Genomic DNA, 27,745 nt, shown 5'->3' with positions numbered 1-27,745 from the left:
AGAAAAAGAAATTAGATTAAGGAAGTTGGACTGGATAATTCGGAATGATGAAAAAGTGAAAATAGCTAAGTAGTAAGAATGATGTCATCTACTTAAAATAAAAATTGTGAACAAATTTCTAATTATACATTTATATAATTTATACAATAAAATATAGAAGATATATCGACGCTTGACAATACATCGTATCCGTGCATATCATGTCCGAATACCTATGCGTGTAAGGTGCGAGTAGATGACAGTTATCTGGTGAATTGCCGGTTGTCCTGCCCACGTTTACCTACCTGGCGAAAGGTCTTGGTACGCTCAATCCGTTTTGCCGAACTCGGAGCGTTCATATCTTTGAATTGTCCGTAACCGCCTCCGCCAAGCCTTTTTCGTGGTCGTGAAGCCTTGTTAATTCCCACTTCTGTAATACGCAGTTAAGAAGTTATAAACAGGAAAAGATATTTAGCATTAAACTAATCAGTGCTCATTTATGCTATTTTAATATTTAAACTCGTGTATGGAGACTGGCACTGACGGAGAATACAATAATTATAATAATAATTATAATTGCGACAAACAGCTAACAAATTTTAATCAATTCAAATACAAACGAAAATAAGCGATAAATATAAAGAAGTAAAATCTTCTTTTTGCAAGTTATTAAAGATTTTCTAACGAGTGCTTAATCCAAGATATGAAGATGTTTGTGTATTGAGAGTTTATGCTATTTATAAATAAATATATCAAATTTTATCTTTCCATCACATAATATAATAATTTCTAATAATGAATCTGTTATTAAAAGAACTTACTTAAGTCTACTGCCGGCGGTACAGTAAATCCAAACGATTTGGCAACTTTAGCCACGTCCAATGTCTCTACATTGAAAACTTCTTTCAAGTGATGCGAGTCGTATGCTCTAATGTAATTCTTGAACGCCTCTTTTGCCGACTGATGTAAAAAATAATTTTTTGAAATCAGCTTTTCAAGCTAAAAAAGAAAAAATCATAATATAATATCAGTATCCCTTTTTAAATGTGCAGAAATATTAGGCCCTACGCACAATGGAGAAAATATTAGGAATAAGAATAAATATTAAATAGAATTAGGAAATTGATATTATTTCATTTCAAAACAAGAAAATGAAATGGATTAATGTATCATAAATTAGGAAATAAAAATTAGAAATAATTAATCCATTCTGTTCCCTTGTTTAAAGTAAAATAATTCCAAATTGCTCTTCCTAATATTTAATATTTACTCAAATTGATAGAATCACAGATTAATTTTGATTTCAATTTTGAAAGGCGTTTTAAAATAATTCTAATCACGTGCATTTTCACACATGTTTATAAATAACATCCCGCGACGGCTCTCTATGCCTTTCTATTATATTAATTGATTGTTATCTTTAGAGCCATTCCTTTATATGTGTTAGATTGTTTTAAATCACGCGGGCATTATGACGCGTTTATGTCCTACAGATTTGTTGATTTCCTAATCTAAGAGAAATAAGTGTTAGAAGCGTGGGGTCTGAGTAGTTTAGTGGTAGAACATTCGCCCGGCAAGCGGAAGACCCGGGTTCAATTCCCGGCTTAGCCACTCGCGCCCTGATATTTTTTCTCTATTCCCTTCTTTCTAATAATTCCTATCAGTACATACTGATTCTCCATATGTGAGAACAATGTGTACTAAAAATTTCGTACACTTTAAGTATCTCGAACCAGAGATCGGTGTACAAATTTAACTGTCTCACGTAGACTAACAAATTAATTTCTTTAAGAAAAATTATAATTTCGCACTAACATCCCGCGACGGCTCTCTATGCCTTTCTATTATATTAATTGATTGTTATCTTTAGAGCCATTCCTTTATATGTGTTAGATTGTTTATAAATAAGGTTTTGAATTGTCTCCAAAAGTTATATATATAATCCAGAAAAAAAATTAATTAATTAATAACTAAAAAGCCCAAAAATATTACACACATACCTGTAATTGTATATCAGCGATTTTATTCCAAGAAAATTCATATTCATTCACAGGTACACGGGCTTGTTTGAGATAACGAAGAAAACCAAGTTCCTCAGGTCGCAATATAAGCAAAGCATGACCGCTACTACCTTCTCCGCGAGCAGTTCGGCCTACACGATGGATGTACTCCTAAAAATCATATAATTACAAATATTACAAATCTACATTCATCAATCGCAAAGCTCATATTTGTTATTAGTTTTTTTTTAACGGAATAATATGTCGTGATTCTTACCTTAGGATCATCCGGTGGATCATACTGCACGATCCAGTCAACATCGGGTATATCCAAACCTCTTGCAGCTACGTCAGTACAAAGTAGAATCCCGGATGAAGCGTTGCAAAATTGGTAAAAAGTGGTGGTTCTTTTCGTTTGCTTCTGTTTACCCTATGAATAAAAACATAATTACTAAATCCGAAAATCCACGAAAATGCTGCAATCTCGAATATATGAAAAAATTTAATAACATACGTGTATACTCATTACTGGTAAATCGATGTAGTTCAAAAGTTCATGATGATATTTAACAGACATGCAAGAACTGAAAAAGACCATTATCTTCTTCTTTCTGTTTTTCTTCAGGAATGTGAAAAGAAGTAAGAATCTCTTCTCGCTCGGACATGTCACGTAACCTTGTTGCAAACCCTCAACAGTCGCCATTTCTTTGTCGTCGTCGACTCCCACATATATAGGTTCTTTTTTGAGAGCCAACGTTGTTATCGTCGCAACCTTTTGCGTCTGTGTTGCGCTGAAAAGCATGGTTTGCCGACGCTCTGGAACATATTTGACATAATGGATAAAATATATACATATGTATGAAATTTGATTTCAATATGTAACAGTATTGATTACTAACTGGGAAGAATGTTAATAATTTGTTTCAGCTCTTCTTCGTATCCAATATCCAAAATACGGTCCGCTTCGTCAATGATCAAACATTGAAGATTTTTATATAAGAAATCTGGTGTATTTTGCAAATGATCCAATAGGCGTCCTGGTGTTGCCACAATAATATTGATTCCCTTTTCAAGTTTTTGAGCTTCAGTCTGTCTATTAGCACCACCCATCAGCAGACCATATGTGTGATAATGATATTTCATTAATTCCTTTAAAACTCCAAAAGTTTGCATGGATAATTCTCTTGTAGGAGACATAATAATGCATCCAGTACCTGCAAATATTCATCTATTAGCTCACTTCTGCTAATTTTGTAGAACTCAAGCATCAAAATAACCAGAAATTTTGTTTTGTCTATAATAAATTTATTTCTTATTTTTATATCTTAAGTAAAAGTAATAGTCACTAAAACCTTTAATATATTAAACTATTACATATGAAATGTATTACACAAAAATTATTATATTTATTTGAGAATTGTCTTCTTCTTTGTTACTTCACATAAAAATAGATTCATCAAAATCATCCGTGAATAAAAAAAATCTCTCAAAATTATATTAATATTGAGTACAGTTAAATTGTAAAATTTACATACCATTACGTGGCATAAACTTCAATTTGTAAATCAGTTCAATAGCTGGAATTAAAAATGCTAGAGTCTTGCCAGATCCAGTTTTAGCAGCACCAACTAAATCTCTTCCTTCTAGAAGAGGTGGAATAGCTTTTGCTTGTATTTCTGTCATATTTGTGAAACCCATATCCTTTATTGCCTGTAATGTGTTCTCACATACTTTTTCATTTAATACAGAAAAACTTGTATTGTTTGTCACTTCAAAACCCACATCTGTGCCAGGTACTAAAACAAAAATATATATCAATATAAAAATATACATCAATATATTAAACATTTTTCCAATATTATTTAATTATTGACATGATTGCAATTGACATACAATTTTCAGGAACAGTCTCCTTTTTCTTTTCTAAAAAAAAGAAACACATAAAGAAAAATATTAGTAATTATACAATAAAATTATACAAAATTATATAATTATAAAATACTGATAATAAATGTTAGAGTATTATTCGTTTCTCATTAAAACAAGTATAAAATAGACATATACATATTAATATAATTATATGAACTAGATAAAGATGTGAACTATTATTAAGTTATACGAACTTTTTGAAGGAATGTCTTCCACATGTTGATTTGTATTCTCCGAATTCATTTCTGTAATAAAAATAAATGTTCTTTAAAATTGATAACAAAAACATATAATTATCAACCTAATTATCAAAAATATATGCATCTTAAAGATAAGTTCGTAATAAGTTAATAAATTTTTATATATATCCTTTTTCCATCTCGACTTAACCTCAAAGTTACCCATGCTCTTACCTCTCTGTTCTTCCCGCTGTTTAAGTACCGTTAATTTGGTTTTCTCGCGTTTCTTTATTTTTCGCATTAGCACTTTTTCAGGTACAGACATTTTTTTAGTCGTGGAATACGTAGTTATTTAAAAAAAACCATAAAACTGTATTCGTTTCTAACGTACCACTCACGCTGTTCAGAGATGCAATGCACTACAGAGCACGCTTCAGCCTACATCTACATGCTAGAGCACGTGCCACGTGACTATGGCAGCCGCTGCCGGACAGCGTTGCTAGAAAGATCACTGTAAGCTTGCGCATACGCATAAAAATCGATCATAAAATATCGATCACATATTTAATTTAAATTTGCATTAGACATATAAGATTAATAGATTTTCTTATGCATATACATTATATGATTATACAAATTTGATTTTGGTATACCTTATGCACTCTATTTAATGAGCTATTAAACATGAAAAGATAGCAACAGATCATAAAAACTTTCGTTCAATTCTCTGAAAGAAAAAAGTAAATAAATCAAATAATCTTTCAACATATATCTTTACAACATTCATTATCTTGCATTTAGGTAATTTACAATATGTATTTACATTGGATAAATAATTATATAATTACGAAATATAAAAATATAAGTACGATTTTTAACATATGTTCGGAACATACGATTGTCTTCCCTACAATGAATAACAAATAATACATTTTATAAATTATCTGTATTTGTATAATATTATATAAGCCTTATTACACAATAACATTTTGTTAAATTAATATTTATAAAAATCTGTAAGTATATTTATTATCTTGTTGCTACTTTGTACAATTCTTGCTTTCCTCTTTTTACATTATACTAAAGATGCGTCGCGTTAACCGTATTAATTGTCTATAGAATTTGTGCACCCCTTTATACATGAGAGTTATACATCTAGGACTATGTAAGACCTAGCGAGCCAAACTGAAAATAAAAATTCATAACGTTAGATATATATATTATTTTTGCGCTTCGCATAGTTGTGCTTACCAGAGTCAACTTGTCTTCCTCCTTCTTAAGTATTTTTGTAGTTTGTTCTTGATCGAACTTGACAACAGCAGCGATCACTCTGGCGAGTACCATGGTTTCTCGTCCCATCATATATTCGAAAAGAATGTTTCTGAGATATTCGATCTCTGTTGAATCGTCCAATGTATCTTGCCGCAATTTTACCAGTTTTCTAAGCTCTGCGAGTTCACGTCTCTGAGAGGTCAGGGTCTGTTGTAAAGTGTGAATCGAACCAGTGCTTGTCTGTATCGCGGCCATCGCCACGCGCGAAGTACTCTCTAAATCCTAAAATTTTAAGTTATTCCAAGTTTTCTCAATTGCGCGTTTAATGAAACAATTGTGCTATAAAAGGAATATAACAGGAAAAAAGTATGTATGGAGTAATGTTCTAGCTTGAAAAAAGAAAGTTAGAAAAAAGAAGGTAAAGAAAAAAGAGAAAAAAAAAGAAAAGAAATAATCTTTACCTCAGAAGCTGCTTCAGTTTGTGCATCAAGCTGAAAATAATGCAAATACGTCAACGCAAATAAAAAAATGAAATTTTAAAAATATATACATAATGTGCGTGAACAAATAATTGTTTGAAAAGTTATATACAATCGAGTAGAAATGCGCTGAAACAAATTAAACTCGATCCGGCTGGGCAAATTTACCTTCCGTTCATTTTGCCATTCCTTTGTTAGCTCGGTTATTTCCTCTTCGTGTTTAGCTTGCAGATTGTCGATTCTTTGTTGTATTACAGCTTTCCACTTCTTTTCCAATTCTTTCATCTCATTTGTGTGTTCTTGTTTAATCTGTGCAATTGTTTCTACCAAACGATCAATATCCTTTCCTTTCTCGGCTACTGCATCTTTTTTCTCCAAAACAAGACTCTCAAGCTGCTCAGACTTCTCTGTAAGTTCAATATGACAATCTTTCAGTTGTTCTTTATATTGTTGTACGAGATTTGATTCGTAATTATGCTGGCGATCTACATAAAGATAAAATATTGATTATTATATTATACGTCAGAATATTCCAAAGCTATATTTCATAATATATTAGAGAAAATATTTTTTTTTCTTCAAAACATTTCAAATTTAGTACTTTACCAAAACGTTTCTCCAACGCGGCTTGCAATTCCTCTTCCTTGTCATGCAGTTGAGCCTGGAACTCCTTGACCAGTTGCTTCAATCTCATTCCTTGCTCCTCCTCGCTGATTTTCAACTGTTCTCTCAATTGGTTAGCTTGCGCTTTCAGTTCACCACTTGCTAGCTGCATCTGCGTCTCTTTCGCTTGAAATGTTATCAATGTCTCATCGAGTTGCGCTTCTAATCTCTTATTCTTTTCCCGTAACTTGTCACTATGAAGCTCGATATCTTCATCATTGCGGACAGCTTTTAACTCGTTTCGCAACGCATCGTTTGTCTGAAGGAGAGAATTAATCTCCGTCTGTAGGCCAGCAATTTTTTCTTCTGATTTCGCCAATAAATTTCTCAGCGTATCTGCTTCTTTTCTTCTTTCATCGACTTCTAACGAAAAGCGTCGCAAATTCCCTATTTCTTGTGACATATTGGAATTTTTATCTTCCAATAATTTTATCTCTGCATCTTTTACCGTTAATAAATCTTTTAAGGAGCCCAATTCCGTCGATAAACTATTCGCGGATTGTAAAGCCTCCACTTCCGACTGCAACCTGTCGTTTTCTAATCGTAAAGTCTCTAAGCTAGATATTTTAGATTGTAGATTATTTACATAAACTTTTAGCTCCATGTTGCTCGAATTTATATGTTCTAATTCAATAATTCTGTCTTTCAGAATTGTCTGTTCGGCAATTAATTGATTATATTCCGAACGCATTGTCTCTACATCACAATTTTTTTGTGTTAAATCTAATTTCAATTGCGCATTCTCGTCTTTTAAATCTTTGAATATTTTAATTTGATCCCTCAGCGTTACCAATTCGGTGAAAAGCTGCGCGTTCTCTTCTTTCATGCTGTTGCCATTTGTTATAGCTGCGCTTAATTTGGAAACTTTATCCTGCAATTCGATATCCTGTTTGTTAAATTTCTCTCTAATTTCTTGCAATTCTCTTTCGCTCATCACCAGTCTCTCATTTAACGAATTTAATTCCTTGTCTTTACATTCGAGTTGCGTATTAATAATCGTCAATTCGTTGTTTAATCGTTCCGTCTCCTCGTTCTGACTATTCAGTTGAGATTTGCACGATTCAGTGCAATTTCTCACTGTCTTCCGCAATTCTTCGATATCCTTCTCGTGGATTTTAATTTTCTGCTTCAAAATTCCCTCATTTTCGCAAAGCTTTTCATTACGACTCAAAAGATCGTTACACTTATCTTTTAGATCTTTGTTCTCCAGGATAATCGTCGCCAGCTGAGAATTTTCTAATTTCAACGATTCCATTTGCTTCTTCGAAGTTTCCAATGTGTTAGATAAGTCTGCATGCTTGGTCTTCAATTCGTCGAGTTCCGAATTCATTTCTTCGATCGTTTTGCCCTGCCGTTCTTTGACGATTTTCATCTTCTTTAATTGTACAAGCTTCACATTTATCGTTTCCTGCAACACTTTATTATTCTCCATCAACTCAACATTTTCTTTCGCGTGAGCTTCTCTCGTTGTTTGATACTCCGCCTCCAAATTTAGATATTTCTGAACATGTTCCTCGATCGTTTGTATATGACTGTCGCATGTAGATTTTAAATGCGCGATATGCTCTTCCTCCTCCGCCAGTTTTTTCTCGCATATCTTGATTTCACTTTCCTTTTCAGTCAATTCGTCCTTCAAGCGAGCAATTTCCAATTTCGAAATATACAGTTCCTCTCGAAGCGTGTCCTGATGGCTGCTCTCTAATTTCAGTACATTAATAATATCAGTCGTCTCGCGTAATTCCGCTTTTAATTCATCAATTTCCTCGAAGGCACAATTGGCCTGTGCATACTTTTCTCTTAAATCATCAATCTCGATGGATAACGCGTGGTTTACAGATTCAAGGTTCTCTAACGCTCTCAGCCGCTCTTGCAAGGCCTCAACTTGTTGTTGTGACTGCATCAATTTATGAGAAATCTTATCCGCATCGTGAACTTTAAAATGAAGATTATCAATTTCGGCTATTAATTTGTTATTCGTAATATTAAGCTCGTCGTATCGCTCATTCTTCAGTGACATTTCTTTCAATCGTTCGTCACTCTTTTTCAATTCCGCTTCCAAGCTAGATTTAAGATTTGTCATTTTAACTAATTCCGATTGCAATTCTGCTTCTTTAAATGTAAATTGTTCCGAATCTTTTATTTTCGAACGTAATTCATCCGCCTTAGACATCAGCAGTGAGTTTTCTTCTTCGAGCTTCACGAGAGATGTAGTGAAAATTGTATTCAGATGCGATATTCTGGCCTTTTGACTCGAGAATTCTTTCTTCACAATGCTTTTAACATCCACACAGTCCTGCTTTAAACATTGTACATAATCATTGTAATAGACAAGACGATTTATTAAGTCGCTCCTCTCTTTCTTCAACAAATTTATAGCTGAACTGTCTACTTGGAGTTTGTTTGTCAGATCGTCGATTGTGGACTTGCAAAGTTCAAGTTCACTTTTCACTGCATTTAATTCTGTTTTCTTGTTCTCTAATTCTTCTTGTATTTTAAAAAGCTCTGTTTTATCTTCTAATTTGTCTTTAAGAGACTTTATCTGTGTCTCCTGCTCGGACAATTTATACTTAGCCTTTTCGAGCATGCCTGCGTCGTGCTGCATTTTCTTGTTGTAATTCTCGCATACCTGATCTCTGTCGATCAAAGCTCTTCTCATATTCTCCAATTCTTTATCGATGCTTTGTACTGTGGCTTGAAGTTTCTCTATTGTCGCGTCGGCATCTTTCTGTTTCTCTACAGCAATAATCCTTTGCGCATCGTACTCGCTCTTTATCTCCGAACATGTGACTTTGTACGCCGACAGCTCATCGACCAATGTTTTCTTATCGTGTTTATATTCCACGTTTCGTTGTTCTAGTTCGTCTAATTTATGTTGCAATTCTTGGAATTCAATCTCCTTTTCCTTTAAACGATGCATCACTTCTTCCAGCGCGTTCTCGTCCTTTCCTAATCTTACCTCTTTACCGTGATCGACTTGTTCATGTTTTATTCCCGCCTGTGCCTTCGCTGCTTCCATCTTTTCCTTCAACGTATCATCGTGCACTTTTGTATCCTTATCTGCAGCTAAATTTGTCTCAGCATGCAAAGATTTCAATTTATCCATTTCGACTTTATATCTCGCTATTACTTCGTTTAAATGTTCCGCATTTTCCGTCGTTTGTTTCAGATCAATTCGAAGCTGCTTGATTTGTTCTTCCTTCTCTTCGAGTTCTCTGTGCACCGAAAGTTTATTTTCGGCCAACGAAATTGCCGATTCTTCTTCGCGTTTTTGCAAAATATCTACTTGTTCTGTCAGTTTCCCAATCTCCATTCGCGCCGTGCTTAATTCACCTTCCATTGTATCTATCTTTTCAGCAGTGGAATTTTTCAGAGCCTCATAATCATTCTCTAAACCATTCTTCTCCTTCATCACTTCTGTAAACTTCTCCTTGTTACGCTTTAACGACTCTTTGTACTTCAAAACGAGGCTTTCCAGTTTTTTCAATTTATCCTTCAACTGAATATTTTCTGCTGACAGCGCACTGTTCTCGATGTTGGATGATTCATTCGTCAGATCAATTAGATTGGCTTTCAAACTTTCCTTTTGTTCAGACTCTTCCGATACTGAATTCTCTAATGTTGGTCCACTTGCTTGTAATAATTTTACTTTTGTATTTAACGTATTAATTATGTGGTCTTTTTCTTCTATGTCATTTCTCAACGCTTCCTCCAAATGTGCTTTTGCTTGTTGTTCCAACTGACATTGTTCTTTTAGATCATTTATTCTTCTTAGAACTTTATCTTGTGTTTCAACCAATACAGATTCCAGTCTGCTTTTCACTCTGTCCAGTTCACGATAGTGTGCAGCTAGATCAGTATATCTACCGCGATATTTATGATATTTTGCTTGTATCTTTTGGTATGCGGAATATAATTGATCCTTGGTAATTCTATCTAGATGAGGACTAATATTATCGTCAACTTCGCTAGCCGATTGATCCATATCTGACTGTAAAAATAAAACTTTCAACATTATCAGACAATTTTTAAAATGTTGATAGATATTGAAAAAATAAAATTACAAACCTGTAAATGATACAAGTTTGGAGGACTTTCATACATTGGAAATAGTGAAGATGCATCACTAGTAACGCTACTAACTGAAGATCTTCTCGAGATCTGCATACAGTTTGAAGATGGTGATATCAGGTCCACATTCTGGAAACTATGCTTTGCTGGAGTATTCTTTGGTGTTTCTGCAAATGAAATATACATATATCTCAACTCGTACTTTTTCAAAATATCATATACTTGATATGTCATCAGAAAAATAGAATGCTTGAATATATGACTCTTTCTGTCTTCAAACTCGAGAGAATGTATTCTGTTTTTCGTTTGACTCACTCTGTAGATTCAAAACCTCTAAATTCTCAATACCTTGTCAAAATAAGCAATCAAGCATGCTTACCATCTCCATCTTCTGTCAAACTGAAATTATCATTCGACGACACTTCCTGAATAGAGCTGTTGGACAGGGCTGGCGACACCACAGCCTAAATGTAACAAAAAAATTGATGATCGTCATCTGTAATCACATTGAACTTGTCGAAAAATATGCGAAACGAAACCTGTGCCAGTTGCTGCACACTTGCTTGTAACCTGGCAGGGGACTGCTTCATCTCCTCCGCGAGTTTGTCCTTGAATTTCTTGAACATTGTGACGCAGAGATGTCGGAAACTGCGGGTAGTGTGATAAGCGCGATAAGCACGTACTCAGTCCACAGCGACTGAATGTGAATGAAGAACACACGGAATGCGATGTTTACGTGGACTCGAGACTAGTGACGGGAAAAGCGCAAATTCGGAGAATTCGGATTATGTCAAGACAATTTAATACGGGAAACATAATGAAACTGGAATCATGCATAATGAAACTGGAATCATGCTTTCTATTTTTGCTTTAGATTCTCGTAAGATAAGACAGAAAATGACACGAATATCGAGCTACATTATTTGATTATTTGATGTATATACGTCAACTGTGTTATATGTGTTCACCGGCCACCATTATGGTGAGAGTGTGGTGGGTGTTGGTGAGTGTAATGACGTCATTGAGTAGCGCACAGGCAGTTTTCAATTCACGGTATGTTCTCAAGATGGTTGTTAAGGTATATCCAGACAAATTTACCATAACGCATAAACATATGTAAGTTTATTTGAATATACCCTAACTCAATAAGAGAGAGAGAGCGAGTTATTTCTCGGGCGACTTGTTGAACAATTTCCGAACATATTTAAGCAAATACGTAACCTCTCTTTACGATTCGTATAGATTCATACTAATTTTCTCTGAATTATTCTTGACTAATTATCGTCAAAAATTAAATAATCCAGGAAAGCATAACGCGTACGATCAACGTCAAGTGATATATTGGGTTGATTAATAAATAAGTGCCATTTATTCATAATAAACTCCTTACTTGCTTGTAACGACATTTATTTATGAATCAACCCAATAATTGATTTATAATTATGTCGCCCATCACAGCGCGATAATAAAATGACAAATATAAAAAAATGCTTGTTTTGTTGAAAATTATAATCACGAAAGAAACAGATACATTGTGAATTATTTTAAACGATTAATTAATAATTAATTGTGTACTTGAGCCTAGATTATGTTTCATTTTAAAGATCGATATTCTAATCTCGCAGAAACGTTTATGAGTGTACAGATTCATGAAAATGAAAATCGATTTATATTGTTTTATTGCTATTGTACATTTAAAATAAATAACGCTGTAACACTTGCCACAATATATAACATATTGTCAATTACCGTGTCCTCAGTGATCAGTCATTGTGAAAGAACTGGTCTCGTTTTAGTTACATTCAGTTACATTACTAACGATACGACAGGACCATCAATGACCAGATCTGCGTATACCTGAAGGTATTGATTATTACAGAGATGGTCTTCTGTATATATATAATACAATCTTACAAAGTACACATTAGAAAGGAACCATTCATCTAAACTGCATACCCATTACAATCTCCCCAACAGTAAAAAAGAAATCTATTGAATGTACAGTAAGTTGTATCGCGTTTGAAAACAGAGCTCATGCTAAAGCTTTATTGATCACATTTTTGACAACAATATTTACTCTATTTACTCCGCCAAGAACACTTGTTGATAATAGTACCTGATTGAACATGGTTCAATTTGCTACAAAATTGGAGTACCTTTACGATACTTGCTATATGATTACGGAATCTCATAGATAAACGTCTTGTTTTTTTTTGCCCTTATTCTTTCTCGGTCACAATTGCCCGATGACACCTGAGTTATAAAAGTATTATTGTACTGAGAGGGAGAAATAGAAAATATATTGCGGTATACAGCGCAGAGATCACACGTCTCCAAAATGCACATCAGATAATACTTTGGTAACGTATTAGCGACGAACAATCGAGATAGCGCGTGTAATGTTCATAGAGCGATGTTCGCACACAATTGATCACGGATGAATCATTGTCCCACGAATTTCGTATTCGTCACGAGATGCTGTATCGAAACGTTCGAAAATGATTAAATCTTAGTCACTGCGACCGGCAAACCTGATTTCTTCTTTCTAATATAAATCCATCTAGAAATCTAGTCGTGCTTCTATTGTGCATCGCGAAGCTTTGTTCGCGAGCTTACTGTGCTTTCTATCGAGAGAACTTCTATGCGAAGCACACGGCATCATTTTCTCAATGTTTGTATTAACTCGACAGCAAGATCTTGTCTCAGGCTAAGATATATTTTACCTAGTTTCGTTGATTTGTTGAATTATTTCTTATCGTTCGCGATCCTCTAAATTTAGGAAACATTTAGAAACCGAATTAGGAATATCGTACCATGAAACAAGAATCTACCTTATAAGATATACATATATATTTTATATCTTATATAATTCCTATATAATTAAAGTAATTTGTTTCTTCCATTAAGATTCAGGAACGATAATGCGGGAGAACTGTTAAATGATGTTCTCCATTAATATTTTATAAATTTATACAGGGTGTCCCAAAGTTCGCGGCCCAACCGTCGTGTACAGATAGAGCGGGTCAAACTGAATAAGTAAGTCCTTTACCACTTTGCGAAATTTTCAATAATTAATTAGAAAATAATTAATAAAGATCCGCCAATCCGCGCAAGTATTCCCCGAGCGCCGAGCACGCGGCGAGTAGGTCCCACCCAGCATAGCATAATACAAAGCGCGGCAGAGCGGTGGGTGGTGTGTAGTGTGCATAGCTCGTCAAGAGAGCGTCCCTCCCACCGCTCTGCCGCGCTTTGTATTATGCTACGCTGGGTGGGTCCTACTCGCCGCGCGCTCGGCGCTCGGGGAATACTTGCGCGGATTGGCGGATCTTTATTAATTTTCTAATTAATTATTGAAAATTTCGCAAAGTGGTAAAGGACTTACTTATTCAGTTTGACCCGCTCTATCTGTACACGACGGTTGGGCCGCGAATTTTGGGACACCCTGTATATCTTACCTGAGCAAGTAAGACCTGTCGAGTTAATGCAGCAGAATGTAACAATGCCATGGTTTATTATCCCACACAATTCTTTGCTGATTAATTTTGCATACGAGCGTTTCTCGATTTGCGGCGCACGACTATTGGTGAAAATTACGACGAATGTTGTGTCAGCAAACAACGATGATTCATGTTTAGGATCTCATGTATGGATAGTCGTATTCCTGAAGGGGCACAAAGGTCTCCTTAATAGCTTGCGGAGACGCCCAGCGAAAAGCATATTGAGGTCCTCCAGCTTTGTCGTTTGTACCGGACATTCGGCTACCACCAAACGGCTGTTGACCGACCACAGACCCGGTAGATTTGTCGTTTATATAAAAATTACCGGCGGTGTACTTCAAGTCCTCGAGCGCCTTCCTCGCCCATTTCCTGTAATAATGTATGAAGTCTTAATAGTAATAAATTGTTGTTCGACAATATTAACTTTGGCCGTTTATCGATGTTGTTTTGAGTAAAAAATGCCATCTCGAAAGATATCTGTGGTAGTTACACAGCACTAAAAATTTCATTAACGTATGACGCAACAGAATAATAAGATGTTTTAACGTGCAATTTCAAGTAGGATCGATATAATCGTGACATTTTTCTATCGTTGTGTGAAATGTGTCATATACCGCAGTTGTAACCAGCTTTCACTTACTCATCTTGCGCGAATATTGCGCCTGTTAAAGCGTACGGTGTAGACGTGTCTACCAGCTTTACCGTCTCGTCCAGATCGGAATCTTTATAAACATATATCGTCAGTACCGGGCCAAATATCTCCTCCGTCATGAGTTTCTCCTTCGGATCTTTGGTCTGCACTATCGTTGGTTCGATAAAGTATCCGCACCTGAAAGGAAACTCGTGTTTTACAAAGACAGCTCGCTGACGGAAAACTGTCGCGCTAATAGTTGCGACGAAACGTACGAATCATCGTAGCCTCCGCCGCCGATAATTTCCATCTTAGGTGACTTTTTCGCATACTCGATGTAACCGGAAATGCGTTTAAACGCGACTGCATCTATAACGGCGCCGGTGTATACAGTGAAATCTCGAACGTCGCCGATCGTAAGCTTTTGGCGGAGAGCTAAAAGACCGTCTTTCACCTGAAACGAAAGAACACACACGAGTGTACACTTGAAAAATTAACTAGAGTGTGGGGTTTTCGTGAAAAACTCACCTTGGCCCACAGAGACTCCGGCACGTACATTCTACTGCAAGCGGAGCACTTTTGCCCGTTGAACTCGAACGCGCTCTTTATCGTCGCGTTAACGACCGATTCCACGTCGGCGCTCGAGTGGACCAAGTGATAATTCTTGCCGCCGCATTCGCCAACCAATTTCGGATAGTTCCTGTACTTGGCGAGGTTCTGGCCGACCTGCGCCCATAGACGGTTGAACGTCGGCACTGAGCCAGTGAAGTTGATCCCAGCGAGATAGGGCGACGTTGTGATGGTGTCGCCGAACACGGGTCCTTCGCAGGGAACGAAATTCACTATGCCGGGCGGCACCCCGGCCTCCCTGCATATCTTGAAGATCCACCAGTTGGACAATAACGCGGTGTCGGACGGTTTCCAAAGCACAGCGTTGCCCTACAATCGCGGTAGTTGACGTAACACGTATGTGTTATTTTCATTACGATGCGAAGTTTGATTAAAATTCTGTCAGCGTGGCCTGCGTTACGAACCATCAGAGCCGGCGTGTAGCTGAGATTGCCGCCGATGGCGGTAAAGTTAAAGGGCGACACCGCCGCGACGAAGCCATCCATGCCGCGATATCTAATCGAGTTGCGAGTCTGCTGATCCGGCGAGATCGGCTGGTACTTGAGGCCTTCCTTCACAAAGTACGCATGCATCTTGAAGAAGTCGATCAACTCCGCCGCGCTGTCGATTTCCGCCTGGATCACGGTCTTGCTTTGACCGAGCATGGTGGCGGCGTTCAGCTGCTGTCTGTACTTAGTTGCCATAAGATCCGCTATCCTCAGCCACATCTCCAGCCGCTTCTCGATTGGCTGTTTCTCCCATTCCCGTTGCGCCTTCACCGCGACGTTGATCGCTTTCTTCACCAGATCCGGCGTCGCCCAGTAATACTTGGCGATCTTCTCCTTGTGATTGTGCGGCTGAAAAATTCACGGATATCCCGCGGGCCAAATTAAAACGCGTTTTTAGAAACAGATGTAGGAAAGTGGTAATAATATCGAGATTGAATCGCGAGACGGGACGTACCATAACTTGATATTTACACAGGTTGCTTTTGATTTCCTCGTTGCCGATAACTAATGGCACCTCTTCACACTCACTGGCCATCTTATCCAAGACCTTCTCCAATTCCTTCCTCTCCGGGCTGCCCTTCTTGTAACTGAGAATAGGTTCATTCTCCAGTGGGAATTCTGTTGGATTCGGTATCGGTACTATCGACCCTAGGAACCTGGTGCCGACTCTGCCGAAATGATAAGCAACGTTAGTGGGGGGAGAAAAAAATGCTCTTTAATTCGTCGCGATGTGGAACAGAAAATAAACAGAGAATAAACGGAGATTTGTATCTCGTCTTCGATACAATCTTCAAATATTTGTCCGGCCACTTGTGGCAAATCCTCGAGTCAACAATCTTATCATTGCCGTCTCAAATGTATGTACACTTGAGTTTGAAAACGAGTTGTTCCTTGTTTACTTATCGCGTCATACTTGAGAAAATGTTATTTGTTTAATTGCCGTCGGCATATAGCCTGTCAGAAATATCGGAATCGCATCGGATGATGCGAGAGAAGGAGTTTTGTGTCATAATATCGAGATATCATGTCCCATAGTGAGAAAAATTATCATATTTGCATCGTTAAGTACTATTGAGTTAATATTCGATGAAAGATCATTGACACGAAGATATGCGGAAAAGAAACATCGCAAGTATAATATTATAATCTTCTCAACTTGACCCTAATTAGCACGGTTATCGATATTTAACGATAATAGATAATTATGACAAATTCTACTGCATATAAATTAGATCGCCGAAAAAAAATACTACTCTCACGATAATAATATATCATTGCACTAAATAGTCTGAAAATATCTTTTTCAATTGTCAATCTCTTGGAATAATTACTTTGATACACAAAGTCACATTATGCAAATAACTCCGCTCTGTAATTTTGCACGTTTCTTTTCAAACCGTGCGTAAATAGAGGGATTCATTTATGTGTACAAAAATATTTATGTGTATTTATAGTAGATTGTGATCGGCGTTAATTAACAACGATGCCAACTGTCAGAGTGATGTTCTTTCGTCTGACAAATGACGTTTTGCTCAGCGGAATATATAATTTATATTATTTCTGGAAAAATAAAGATAAAAAAAATAACAAATTTCTATTCGATAGAAATGACAATTAGGAGCGAGAAGTCCAAGCGAACCACGTCAATGTTAGTGTTAACCACGATTAACAATTGATATTGACCGATTTAAAATTTTTTTTCTTATTCATATTATAACCGGTGGACTGTAGAAAATGATAGTTTGCTTTAATAAAATGCGTGTTGATGCGAATGATCTTATAAACAGTCAACTGCATCGCCGTTGATTAACTCTAACCACATGACGCATATCACCACCTTGCAGCGATGTATCGCTCAAGCGCGATCGATGGAAAATTCTTTTTTTATTTCTATTCACAAAAATATTTGTAAGCCGAAGCAAACATCGCGAAATCACCGAGCACAGTTGGTGAATCAAAGGTGACTGAAATCGTGCAACCTGCAAAAGCGCACGATTGCGGTGCCATATGATCGATATCGTCATCGTTGATAATTCTTAAAAACTAAAGTTAAAGAATAGATTACGTAGCATCGTGCGACGAAAACTGCTGGATTTATTACTCACTTTTGGGCATTTGCCAGCACCGTGTGACGGCAAACCAAGCCCAACATCTTTCAGTGGAAACGTGTTGGGACGGGATACAAAAAGAGAGAAAGAGAGAGAGAAATGACGTCGGCGCGCGCCCTTCGTCACACACGATCTAAAAAGCAGACGCAAGCCCTTTGCAACTGACACGTCCCACCAGATGACACGATCGTATCCTATTGTGCCCAAATCTCTCGCGTTCTCGCGTTCTCGGCCCACTGTATTCAGTGTGCCAAATGGCCGAAACTGCGACGAAATTTGATGAAACCACGAAATGCACGACCCGATGCCACCGCACCATCGGGCGAAATGCCTTACGGAGAAGCGCGTTTAGAACGTTCCCCACCTTCGCAAAAGCGCCCAGGGACGTATAACATAACCGGCATCTATATGAACCTATTAGACTACAAATGGTTCGTCAGCGATATCAATATCGACAAAATTTTTGCAATGTCAAATTTGTCAAAAATGTCAACCGAAAACGCACCGATCGCATCGTGTTTTTGTCGTGCTTCGTGAATAAACACAGATTTCAATTATCTCAACATATCGCAAACTTGCCAAAATTTAAAATTATGCATTGACACTCTTTATTTTTATATTAGTAAATTATTAATATAATTATCTACTATACCTGTGCCAATCTCTGTGTACTTATCGCCGATATTTTGCCATTAGAAAAATTGTGACACTTTCAAAATATAATTTTGACGAATAAGACCAAATATTAACACCTGCCTAATTAGCCACCAATTTTATTATCCTTTCGTTTTCTCTCCTTTTTGCCGACCATTGCAATTTAAGCATCTCGATCTAGCATAAACTATTGCAATTACAATATAGAAATACATTTTTTTTAGCAGTTTTATATCTTCTAAAAAAATTTTTTTTTTTTTTAAGTTTTTTTTACTTTATTAAACTCATTTTTCTACATGTTGAATATTTTTTTCTAGCTTAAAAAAAAGGAAATAATCTGAAAGATAGAATGTATCAGACAACCACACTTCACAATATCCATTACAATCTAAATCAGTTCTCTCACAACTAGATTGAGTCTAATCAATATCAATGGGGCAGATAACATATTGAATTTTTCTCTCATAGCATGCTTGTTATGTCGCGAAATACACAAATTAATAAGTTTATTTTTAAATAAATTAAAATCTTAAAATTTTTTATAGTTATAACTTAATTTTAATGACTAAAAATTTGATTTAGCAGAACAATTAGAAGCTCTTTTCTCGATACAATAAATGTTTTTTTGCGAGGCATTTTTGTCATTTCCTTACCTCAAATTAAATAGTTAATAATATCCATATTAACTAAAACAAATTTTCTCCGGATTAATCTTGGCTATAGTGTAGTTAGTTAAAAAAGTACGCTTCATAGGAAAGTTAATTTACATATTAACGCGAGCCAATAGAGCCGACAAAGAAACTTGCAAATCTGATGCTATTGTACTCCAGTAACTCGTCTCATATATCCTGTTTTTCACGCATCGTTGTTTCCTAATCGCAAAGAATAACGAGCAGACAAATGCTGAAGAATAGAAAAAGAAAGAGGAAGATGTCATACATCTTTAGAAAAGCTCACCTGCGCGATGAAAGGCCGGAATACGTTATGTAAAATGTCCTATTTTTACACACAAACGTCATCGTTATATATATGTATGATAGATATATATATTTTAGACTTGTGATCTTTTCCAAAACTGAACATTGTCAATATATGATTTGTACATACTTCAAAGATGCTACTAAATTCGGTTGTTAATACATTGTCATTTCCTGAAATAATACGTATGTTCGAATAACAAAGAATTTCTTTGTTTTCAATAAAAATAAAAAATCATCAAAGTGAAGAGAACCAAAAAAATTTTAAAAAACGATTAGTTCTCCTCCTGTTGCATTTGAAGCTCGCGTAAGAGTTGCGCCCTTTGCTTTTCCAACTCATCTTCGGAAAGCTCATGGTGTTCATTATTTTCTGTAACAGAACCCTCACTGTGAACCGAAGCCCTTCTATGTTTCTCCTCTTTCCGTTTTCCTTCCGGCGATTCCTCGGAAGATGGTAATCTTGAATGCGAGCGCTGGAAAAAATATTGGGAAAAATGTGATAAAATATGAAAACTATCTCTGATCAACTACACCAACAGAATATAGTTATATAGAATATTTAGCACATACAGAATGACTACGGCCTCTCTTTTTCTTATTCTTTTTCCTCTTGGATTTTCTTGTTTCTGACTCGGAACTGTCAGATTTACTGGGGCTGGGAATACTGGGTGAATGTGACTTATGCTGTTTTCTCTTCAAGCCTTTCTCGCTGCCGTCTGATTCCTGTCGAAAAACAAATCAACTTTACAATTTTTGCGATGTATTAAAAATCATGAGAATAGAAAGCGGTTGCATTTGATAATACTTACACTGTGTGAACGCGACCGTGATTTACGTTTCAATTTTTTTGCCTTCTTCTTTTTACTTCTAATGTGATGATGACTACAGCTCTCTTCAAGCTCGTGCTGATATTCTTTAAATATTCGCATTCTTTCACTCTCCAAAGTAATTGCCTTGAAGTCTTGTTCCTCCTCGATTTTCGGCCTCACATCCTCCCATGTCATTTGATAATCTACATTCAGTGTCTTGAGCAAATTCTTGAAACCAGTCTCCAACTTCTTGAATTTTCTTGTCTCTTCCTTGACACGTTCTTTCTCGCGCGCTTCCGCCTTTTCTAGCAACAAATTATATGTCAATTTAACATTACCTGCATCCAGAGTAGCTGATTTTCGATCCTCGCATACGACCGTGGCAAATTCCTCGAAAGTCGTGTTAACTTGCACTTCAAAGTTCTTGTCTTTGAGTATTTCACGGATAATCTTTTTTTCGTCGTGGAATCGGGACTTCAAATCTTCGACGTAGAATTTGAAAAGATCTAAAGGAGTTGAGCCCGATTGACCAAGCATAGCCGAAAACCGAAGATCGGCGGACAGCATAGGATACAGTTCTACCCAAAGTGACATTGATGTGAGCTTCCCTTGTTCGTGAAGCTCATCGAGTAGATACTGAAATGTGTAACAATTGTAATAAGCATAAAATATAAGCGCTAAAATATGTTATAACAATAAATAAAATAAAATTGAAAATAGTCTGCTACACTCACTATAAAGCCATCCCGATTCTTCCTTTCTTGCCGTTTCCTACGTTTCTTTTCGCACTCCTTTTCTTCCTCTTCGTCCTTCTCCAACTGCCGAATATGATTCTCAAACACAATCAAGGCGTCCTCCTTGTCCATTTCTAATAAATCCGCATCTTCCGCGAACGCGGGATGCTGTAACAATAATGCTTGCGCCTCCTGCCACGTGGTTCTGTACGTCACCTCGGTCATTGTATCGAGAACTTGCGCCAGTCTCTTGGTATTCCTCTTCTTCAACTGCTTTGCCTCCTCTTTCTCGCGTTTCGCCAGATTAAAGATAACATCCTCATAGATGTCTCGGCGATCCGAATCACCAACCGATCTCCAAACTTCCAGATTACCGAACAGCTCTTCGCACTTGTAATACTTGGTCGTGCTCAACATTCTATCGTTTATCAACAAGAATTGTTCTAAATCTTCCTTGGCCTTTTTCAACCTGTTTAAAAAAAATATGCTGCGTTATTGTACTTGCAAGATTCGATGTATAATTAAACAGCCAAAGAAATAAACACAATATTTACCTAAGTCTCTCTTGCTCGCGCTCTTCCTTCAGCTTTTGTGTTTTGTATGAATTGAAAGCCTGTTTACGTTCATTCAATTTCTTCATCTGCGGATATCTAGCATCAGTCTGAATCAATTTAACTGCTTGTTCCCATGTAACATTCGATGGCACGTCTCTTTCCCTTAGCAGTTCCTTAAATGCCTCGACTGCTTCTTTCTTATCCTTAAATTGCATTTTTGGCTCAGGCGTGCTGGTGCGACTATCGTTAGCTGAGCCCATCGCAGAATTACTGTCTTCATCCGGCTTGGTGGGCGGTGTCGGGATATTAATCGCCGCAAGTGTAGCAGCCATCGCCTGCTCGATCGCGGACTTACCACCTGATTCTGGTGTACTGGTCTGCGATATGGTCGACACATTCGGTGATAAGTGTTGTATAGCTACAGGAACCATATTGCTGAAAACATAAAAAAAAAACTGGCGATAAACGTAGCCTGAAACTTCACATTATTTTTTTTACTAAAAGAAAATATGTCTATACTTATATAACTATATTTAATGTTACTTACGTATTTGTGGTATTTGCTACAACTGCAGCAGCTGCAGCTGCAGCTTCTTCAGCTATGATTCGTGTTTTCAATTCTTCCAATTCTGGCGGTATTGTCCATCTAGACTCCTTGGTGGTTACATTGTGAAAATATACTTTGCCATTCTCTGCTTTGTATTCTTTCCACGGACACTGTGACAACAATAGTTCACTTGGGGTTTTTAATTCGTCAGGCTTTTCCCATAATGATTGCTTTGTGATATTGTTATAATAATATGTTCTGCCATCCGGTGCTTTGTGTTCACTCCAATCAGTCTTCTTCTCTGTTGTGGAAATTGACATTGATGAAGCAGTGTCACTGCCGATAGGCGAAGGAGGGGGAATTCCCGGTGCTGTTATCTGCGGCGATGCAGCTGTAATGTAAAACCAATTATTTAAATAAAAAATATATCATTAATATTATAGATCAGCGTAAATATTTAGCGGCATATATTAACCTATAACTCCAGCCTCTGGAGGAGGTGCTGCGGTGATAGGAAAAGTAAAACCTGGCGGAGGTATGGAAAACTGAGGCGGCATTATACCTGGAGGACCTGGTGGTAAACTAGGTGGAGGAATAAAGGGTGCTGTAGGCATAATAGGTGGTACAAAGCTAGATGCGATATTTGGTGTTGCCGATGGAAATCCTGTTACGGCGGTGGGTGCTGGAATACCATCATTTGAAGCCTAATTTTGGGAATGTATGTGTCAGTTGGATAATTAGCAATTTTGTAAAGCGCAATATAACGCGTTAGATTATATTTCTCGTGTTATATTCGATTTTATAGCTATGCTTTCGGTCCATTTTTTATTTATCTCAAATTTATAAAAATGAAAAACGAAGGAACTATAAACATGCTTTTTAGCGATAATCATTAACATTTATAATTATTGTTATTCATTATTGCCACGTTATTAGATCAATAGACCATTCAAAGCGGAAAAATTTATTTTGAAATTTAATTTTCTATCTCAGAGAGGTTAGGTTAGGTTACTAGATACGACGCTTATAGATTGTAACACTCGATCTACATGCCATTTGTATTGAGAGCCCGCCAAGTAGAATGTTACAAAGCAGACTTTGCGATTGTTCACACGATCAGAACATCTACAATAAATCTGCTGCTTATAAACACTATTCACAACTCATAACCTGAATCTCTGAATATCAGTGTGATCCGCTAAGATCCACTGCAAAAAAACCACACAAAACTCATGCCACTCTCCACTCCCTCTCCACTACTCATCACATTGAACTACACGAACTATATATCTCGACGTGTAACTGTAAACGCAAACTTTAGTGATGCCAAAATGGAGAATCGGCCCTTCCTTAACCCTTCCTAAACTGGAAATCGATTGAGATGTAATAAGTATTGTTTCATTTCATTGAAGCTGGGAACCCGACTTTTAATATTTAATTAACAAATTATTAACAATTTGCATTTCGAATTTTAGAACAAAAAACCTTCCAAAAACTTAAAAAAAAGACGTATGAATTATTTAAGAATTTTACGAGCATCCTAACACTGTCAAAAATAGTCTAGAAGCGTAAGTAAGCACATAGAGAGGTTAAGGTTTGCTCGTAAGGACGGCCCGAAACGCTCCATCTTAGCCGGGATTTTAAAGATTTGTTAATAGGAATACATGATGATAAAGGAGCTCGCTCAAGAATCAACTAGACGGAGGTGTGTCTTGGCGCCGCTAGAGCTCGGCAGAGGGGAGCGTTAGGAAGTGGAAAGCCGTCTTTGGATTGGTTGTTGCATTTGCATGGCTGCCAGAGTTTCCATGGCAACAGCCAATCAAAAGAAGGCTCTCAGTCAAAGATAGCCACTCCTCCATACCGCCATTCAAAGAGCAACAGCCAATCCGAAGAGGGCTTCCTACTGCTATGTTCCCCTCTGCCGAGCTATAGGGACGCCAAGCCACACCTCCGTGCAGCTGATACTCGAGCGAACTCTTATAACATCATGTGTTCCTATTAACAATTTTTAAAATCCCGGCTAAAATGGAGCGTTTCGGGCCGTTCCAACGGGTAACCTTTATCTCTCTACATGCTGATTCTCATTTCTAGACTACTTTCGATAGTGTTATAATGTTCGTAAAATTCTTAAATAATTTATACGTCTTTTTTAAGATTTGTAGAAAGTTTTTTTGTTGTAAAATTAAAAATGCAACAATTATTAATAATTTGTTAATTAAATATTAAAAGTTGAATTCCCGGTTTCGATAAGATAATTATGCGACACTTAATCATATTACAATCGGTGACGGTATCAGAATACTTGCAAAATATTTCCATCGTCTTGTTTTATCTTTTTAAAATTTATTAATGTTAATTATTTTCATCTTCTGATATGCGTAAATCAAAGAAACATGCAACGTCGCCTTCGTTGCCGCTTCGATAGGAACGAGACAGAAAAAACATCATGGGTACTCTTTTCTACTATTCGAGCTAGTTGAAACACGAAGCCGTATGCGGTTCTTTATTGTGTGTGTTATTCCCTCCACTACAGTTACTCGGTATACCACGTCTCCATTGTGGCATCTCTGGTTTTGTACCATCTGGTTCTACCGTGTTTTAACGCGATCAATTTCGGCGTCTAATCTCGCATCCGGCCGGTATTTTCTGTTTTATACAATTTTGTATACTTTTATGATTAAAAAGTGTACTTAATGACAAGTATGGCGGACAAATGTGCAAGTGTCAACGACGTGGACTGTCCACCGACAAAAAAAACTAAATTAGACAACGAGAATACCATTGAAAATTCAGATGAGAAAAACACAGTTGAGAATGCCGATGAGAAACAACCGAATGGCGAGACAGAGCTAAATTTGTCAAATTTTGAAGTGACACGAGTGCTACAAAATAATTGTGCACGAAAAATGATATGCGTAGAGGGAAAATTCGAGGACCGCGAGGATCCGGCTGTTGTTTTACTGGAACAGAAGAGCTTTTCTTATGACAAATCGACCTTGAAAAAGGGGTATTTCAATGAGAATACAGTTTTTCGGAAGTATCTCGCCAACGATATCTACAAGAATTATGATTGCTTTCCAACAGAGGAGTATAATAGTACATCGATATTTCTGTTAATCTTTCATATATTAGTGTATTAGTCATCTGTTTACAAACAAATATCTCTTACAGGTTTACATGCGACTGTGATATATCCTGCCACACAAAGTCATATCGATAAATACAAAAAACAAGAGTTATATATAATAGATGAGACATATGAACTTTATGAGCAAGTTACTCTTCCTCATATAGAGTCAAAGAGCTTCAGTTTGGAGGTATAGTTTGTATATGATATAAGAGGGAAAGTAAAATAAAGTCTATAAAATTATTGTTGAAAAATAAATATTATAAAAATAATATAGTACAGCAGCTTATTTTATATAATTATAGTATTTTTCAACATATTTCTTACAATAGTTTCTCAGCTTTTTCATTGAAACATTTATTGAAGGAAGTTGTGCATTATAGTTTTAAGCATATTGTTATTAGGAAATTATCTTATTACATTTATATAATTTAAATTTCTTTTTAATGCTATCAGATTACTATATATTCAAAGTTTAAAAAAGATCCAACTCAATGTGTAGAAGATTGTATTAAAGATCTGAATTAGTGGAAAATGTACTAAATATTTTTTAATGTTGATAAACATAAAACTGGTGCATAATTGAATAATTTTTCAACCAAAAGATTTTTGGTAAGGAATCAAAAAATTGTTAAACTACTGGAAGACGTGCACTGAAAAGTAACAATTATATTTAAAAAATAATGAGTTATATTCAGAAAATATTGGTTGAATATTTATAATAAATACTCATTTTTGAATAACAATTTTAAGGAAATTTTTTTTTTTTTTTTTTTTAATGAATAAGATTGAATATCTGAATATTATTCAAGAAATAAAAATCTTATTTTTCACACTCTGTTTCCTTTTCAGTGGGTAACTAATATTTTGGAACACAAAGCTGAACAAGAAACTATTATTTATGAGGATCGTGACAATGATACCGGTTTTGTATTAGTAACAGATCTCAAATGGGATGGACAACGAGATACATTAAAATTATTGGCTTTGCCATTTCAAAAGATAAAATCATTGAGAGAATTAGATGCCTCTCATCTTCCTTTACTAAAAAATATACGAGATGCTGGGATCAAAGCGATCAGCGAAAAATTCAATGTACCTGCGTCACAGCTTAGAATATACTTGCATTATCAACCATCCTATTATTATCTACATGTACATTTTTGCAATCTTATGTTTGAAGCACCAGGTATATAAATTGACTTGTTAAAACTTAAAATAATCAATTATGATGAAGAATATGTATATGTATGCGATACATATACAGGCATACATAAGAATAAGTGACAAAGTATTTTTACTACAAAATTTTATTTTTTTTATTTAGGAATATATGCCGAGAAGGCACATCTTCTATCAACAGTTATAAGAAACTTGGAATTGATGTCGGACTATTATAAAAAAGCAGTTCTCACATACGTTGTATTTAAAGATAGCCCGCTGTATGAAAAATTTAAATCGCATGGCGCTCTGCAGACAATGTGTGAATCACATTAGGTTGTAAATAATATAAATAAACAGTTTTACCAATTATATGTATGTAATTGTATGTAATATGAAAAGGCATTGATATGTATTTTTTATTTAAAAATAAGACAAATTCACATTACATAAGAGTGTTGCTAGTTAAAAATATCTTTAATAGAAATCTTTTATATATATTAAATGTTCAAATCAAAGAAAAGTATTGAAAACACAAAACAGTATTTTTTACTAACAGATTACTAACAAACTTACAAATTTGAGAAACATAGAAGACTATATATATATATATATAAATATGCAATTTTTATAAAAAATTCCATTTTTATAGAATTAGAATTATATTAAATGTATTTATTTTATACAAATGAGCAACATGTTTATTTTTAAGTTATAAATTCACGCAAAGTAAATCTACATAAAAGGTGGAACACATTATATTAAGAATATTATGTAACAGTTTTAGAAGGATAAAAATAATAAATATTTTATTTTAAATTTCTTATGTCATTTCTAATCCTTTTATTAATTTGTAGGATGCGTTGAGACATATTTAATAGAGTAAAATATTTTAGAAATATGAGAAATGAAGCTTATACATGTGGTATGATACGTACATATACTTGTATTTGTGTAAATGTAGTTTTCTTGTATTATTAAAAATTCTGTCGTACTCCGTGTTATGTAGATAACCAGCATCCATTTTTACATATCTAAGAATAAAATTACACAAGACTAATGCATAAATGCGATTATATTAACACAAAGTGTATTGAATTCAAGTTTCATATTGCTGTGTTTTGTACAATGTCGACTAACATGGTACTTACATTCTTGTATTGTAATAATTACATTGAATGCATCTTGTTTTATACACAAATTTTCAATTAATACTTTTATAAACAGATTATCTATAATTATTTACTTTTATTAAATAA

General features: G+C 35.7%; 4 protein-coding genes across 7 annotated transcripts; 1 reads left to right on the top strand and 3 right to left on the bottom strand.

Moving 5' to 3' along the window:
• Positions 1-70: 70 nt before the first annotated feature.
• On the bottom strand, positions 71-11,583 carry LOC105678377 (uncharacterized). The gene is made up of 18 exons (XM_067359006.1): positions 11,109-11,583; positions 10,949-11,033; positions 10,567-10,736; positions 6,445-10,489; positions 6,007-6,323; positions 5,821-5,850; positions 5,339-5,641; positions 5,260-5,272; positions 4,322-4,438; positions 4,103-4,153; positions 3,873-3,902; positions 3,515-3,775; positions 2,879-3,193; positions 2,494-2,795; positions 2,257-2,409; positions 1,980-2,150; positions 801-978; positions 71-409 (listed from the first exon to the last, which is right to left on the bottom strand). Exons 1-18 carry the CDS (start codon positions 11,193-11,195, stop codon positions 243-245), a joined length of 6,795 nt encoding a protein of 2,264 aa, XP_067215107.1. The 5' UTR covers positions 11,196-11,583; the 3' UTR covers positions 71-242.
• A 648-nt stretch (positions 11,584-12,231) lies between these two features.
• Positions 12,232-19,670, bottom strand: P5CDh1 (delta-1-Pyrroline-5-carboxylate dehydrogenase 1). Of its 2 annotated transcripts, none has more exons than XM_012378003.2 (7): positions 19,535-19,670; positions 16,270-16,483; positions 15,732-16,163; positions 15,226-15,636; positions 14,973-15,151; positions 14,707-14,895; positions 12,232-14,435 (listed from the first exon to the last, which is right to left on the bottom strand). In XM_012378003.2, the coding sequence occupies exons 1-7, from the start codon at positions 19,594-19,596 to the stop codon at positions 14,201-14,203; spliced, it is 1,722 nt and encodes a 573-aa protein (XP_012233426.1). In that variant the 5' UTR covers positions 19,597-19,670; the 3' UTR covers positions 12,232-14,200. The 2 variants fall into 2 exon arrangements, with proteins under 2 accessions (XP_012233426.1, XP_012233427.1); XM_012378004.2 differs by lacking the exon at positions 19,535-19,670 and adding an exon at positions 17,921-18,684.
• On the bottom strand, positions 18,825-23,668 carry Prp40 (pre-mRNA processing factor 40). 3 transcript variants are annotated; one of them, XR_010891268.1, is made up of 9 exons: positions 23,252-23,668; positions 22,674-22,902; positions 22,199-22,589; positions 21,652-22,086; positions 21,098-21,566; positions 20,364-20,999; positions 20,125-20,277; positions 19,535-20,027; positions 18,825-19,449 (listed from the first exon to the last, which is right to left on the bottom strand). XR_010891268.1 is itself a non-coding variant. In XM_012378000.2 (8 exons), the coding sequence occupies exons 1-8, from the start codon at positions 23,252-23,254 to the stop codon at positions 19,830-19,832; spliced, it is 2,514 nt and encodes an 837-aa protein (XP_012233423.1). In that variant the 5' UTR covers positions 23,255-23,668; the 3' UTR covers positions 18,825-19,829. The 3 variants fall into 3 exon arrangements, 2 of the variants coding, with proteins under 2 accessions (XP_012233423.1, XP_067215561.1); XM_012378000.2 differs by having other exon boundaries at positions 18,825-20,027; XM_067359460.1 differs by lacking the exon at positions 22,674-22,902 and having other exon boundaries at positions 18,825-20,027; positions 23,252-23,665.
• Positions 23,669-24,574: 906 nt separating this feature from the next.
• On the top strand, positions 24,575-27,568 carry Dcps (Decapping enzyme, scavenger). The gene is made up of 4 exons (XM_012377686.2): positions 24,575-25,294; positions 25,370-25,515; positions 26,178-26,514; positions 26,653-27,568. The coding sequence occupies exons 1-4, from the start codon at positions 24,892-24,894 to the stop codon at positions 26,820-26,822; spliced, it is 1,056 nt and encodes a 351-aa protein (XP_012233109.2). The 5' UTR covers positions 24,575-24,891; the 3' UTR covers positions 26,823-27,568.
• Positions 27,569-27,745: the final 177 nt, after the last annotated feature.

This window comes from Linepithema humile, chromosome 7 (genome assembly GCF_040581485.1).
Source record: "Linepithema humile isolate Giens D197 chromosome 7, Lhum_UNIL_v1.0, whole genome shotgun sequence".
NCBI classification, from domain to species: domain Eukaryota; kingdom Metazoa; phylum Arthropoda; class Insecta; order Hymenoptera; family Formicidae; genus Linepithema; species Linepithema humile.
Note: the sequence above shows the minus strand (reverse complement) of the source record. Positions and strands in the feature narration are given on the sequence as shown.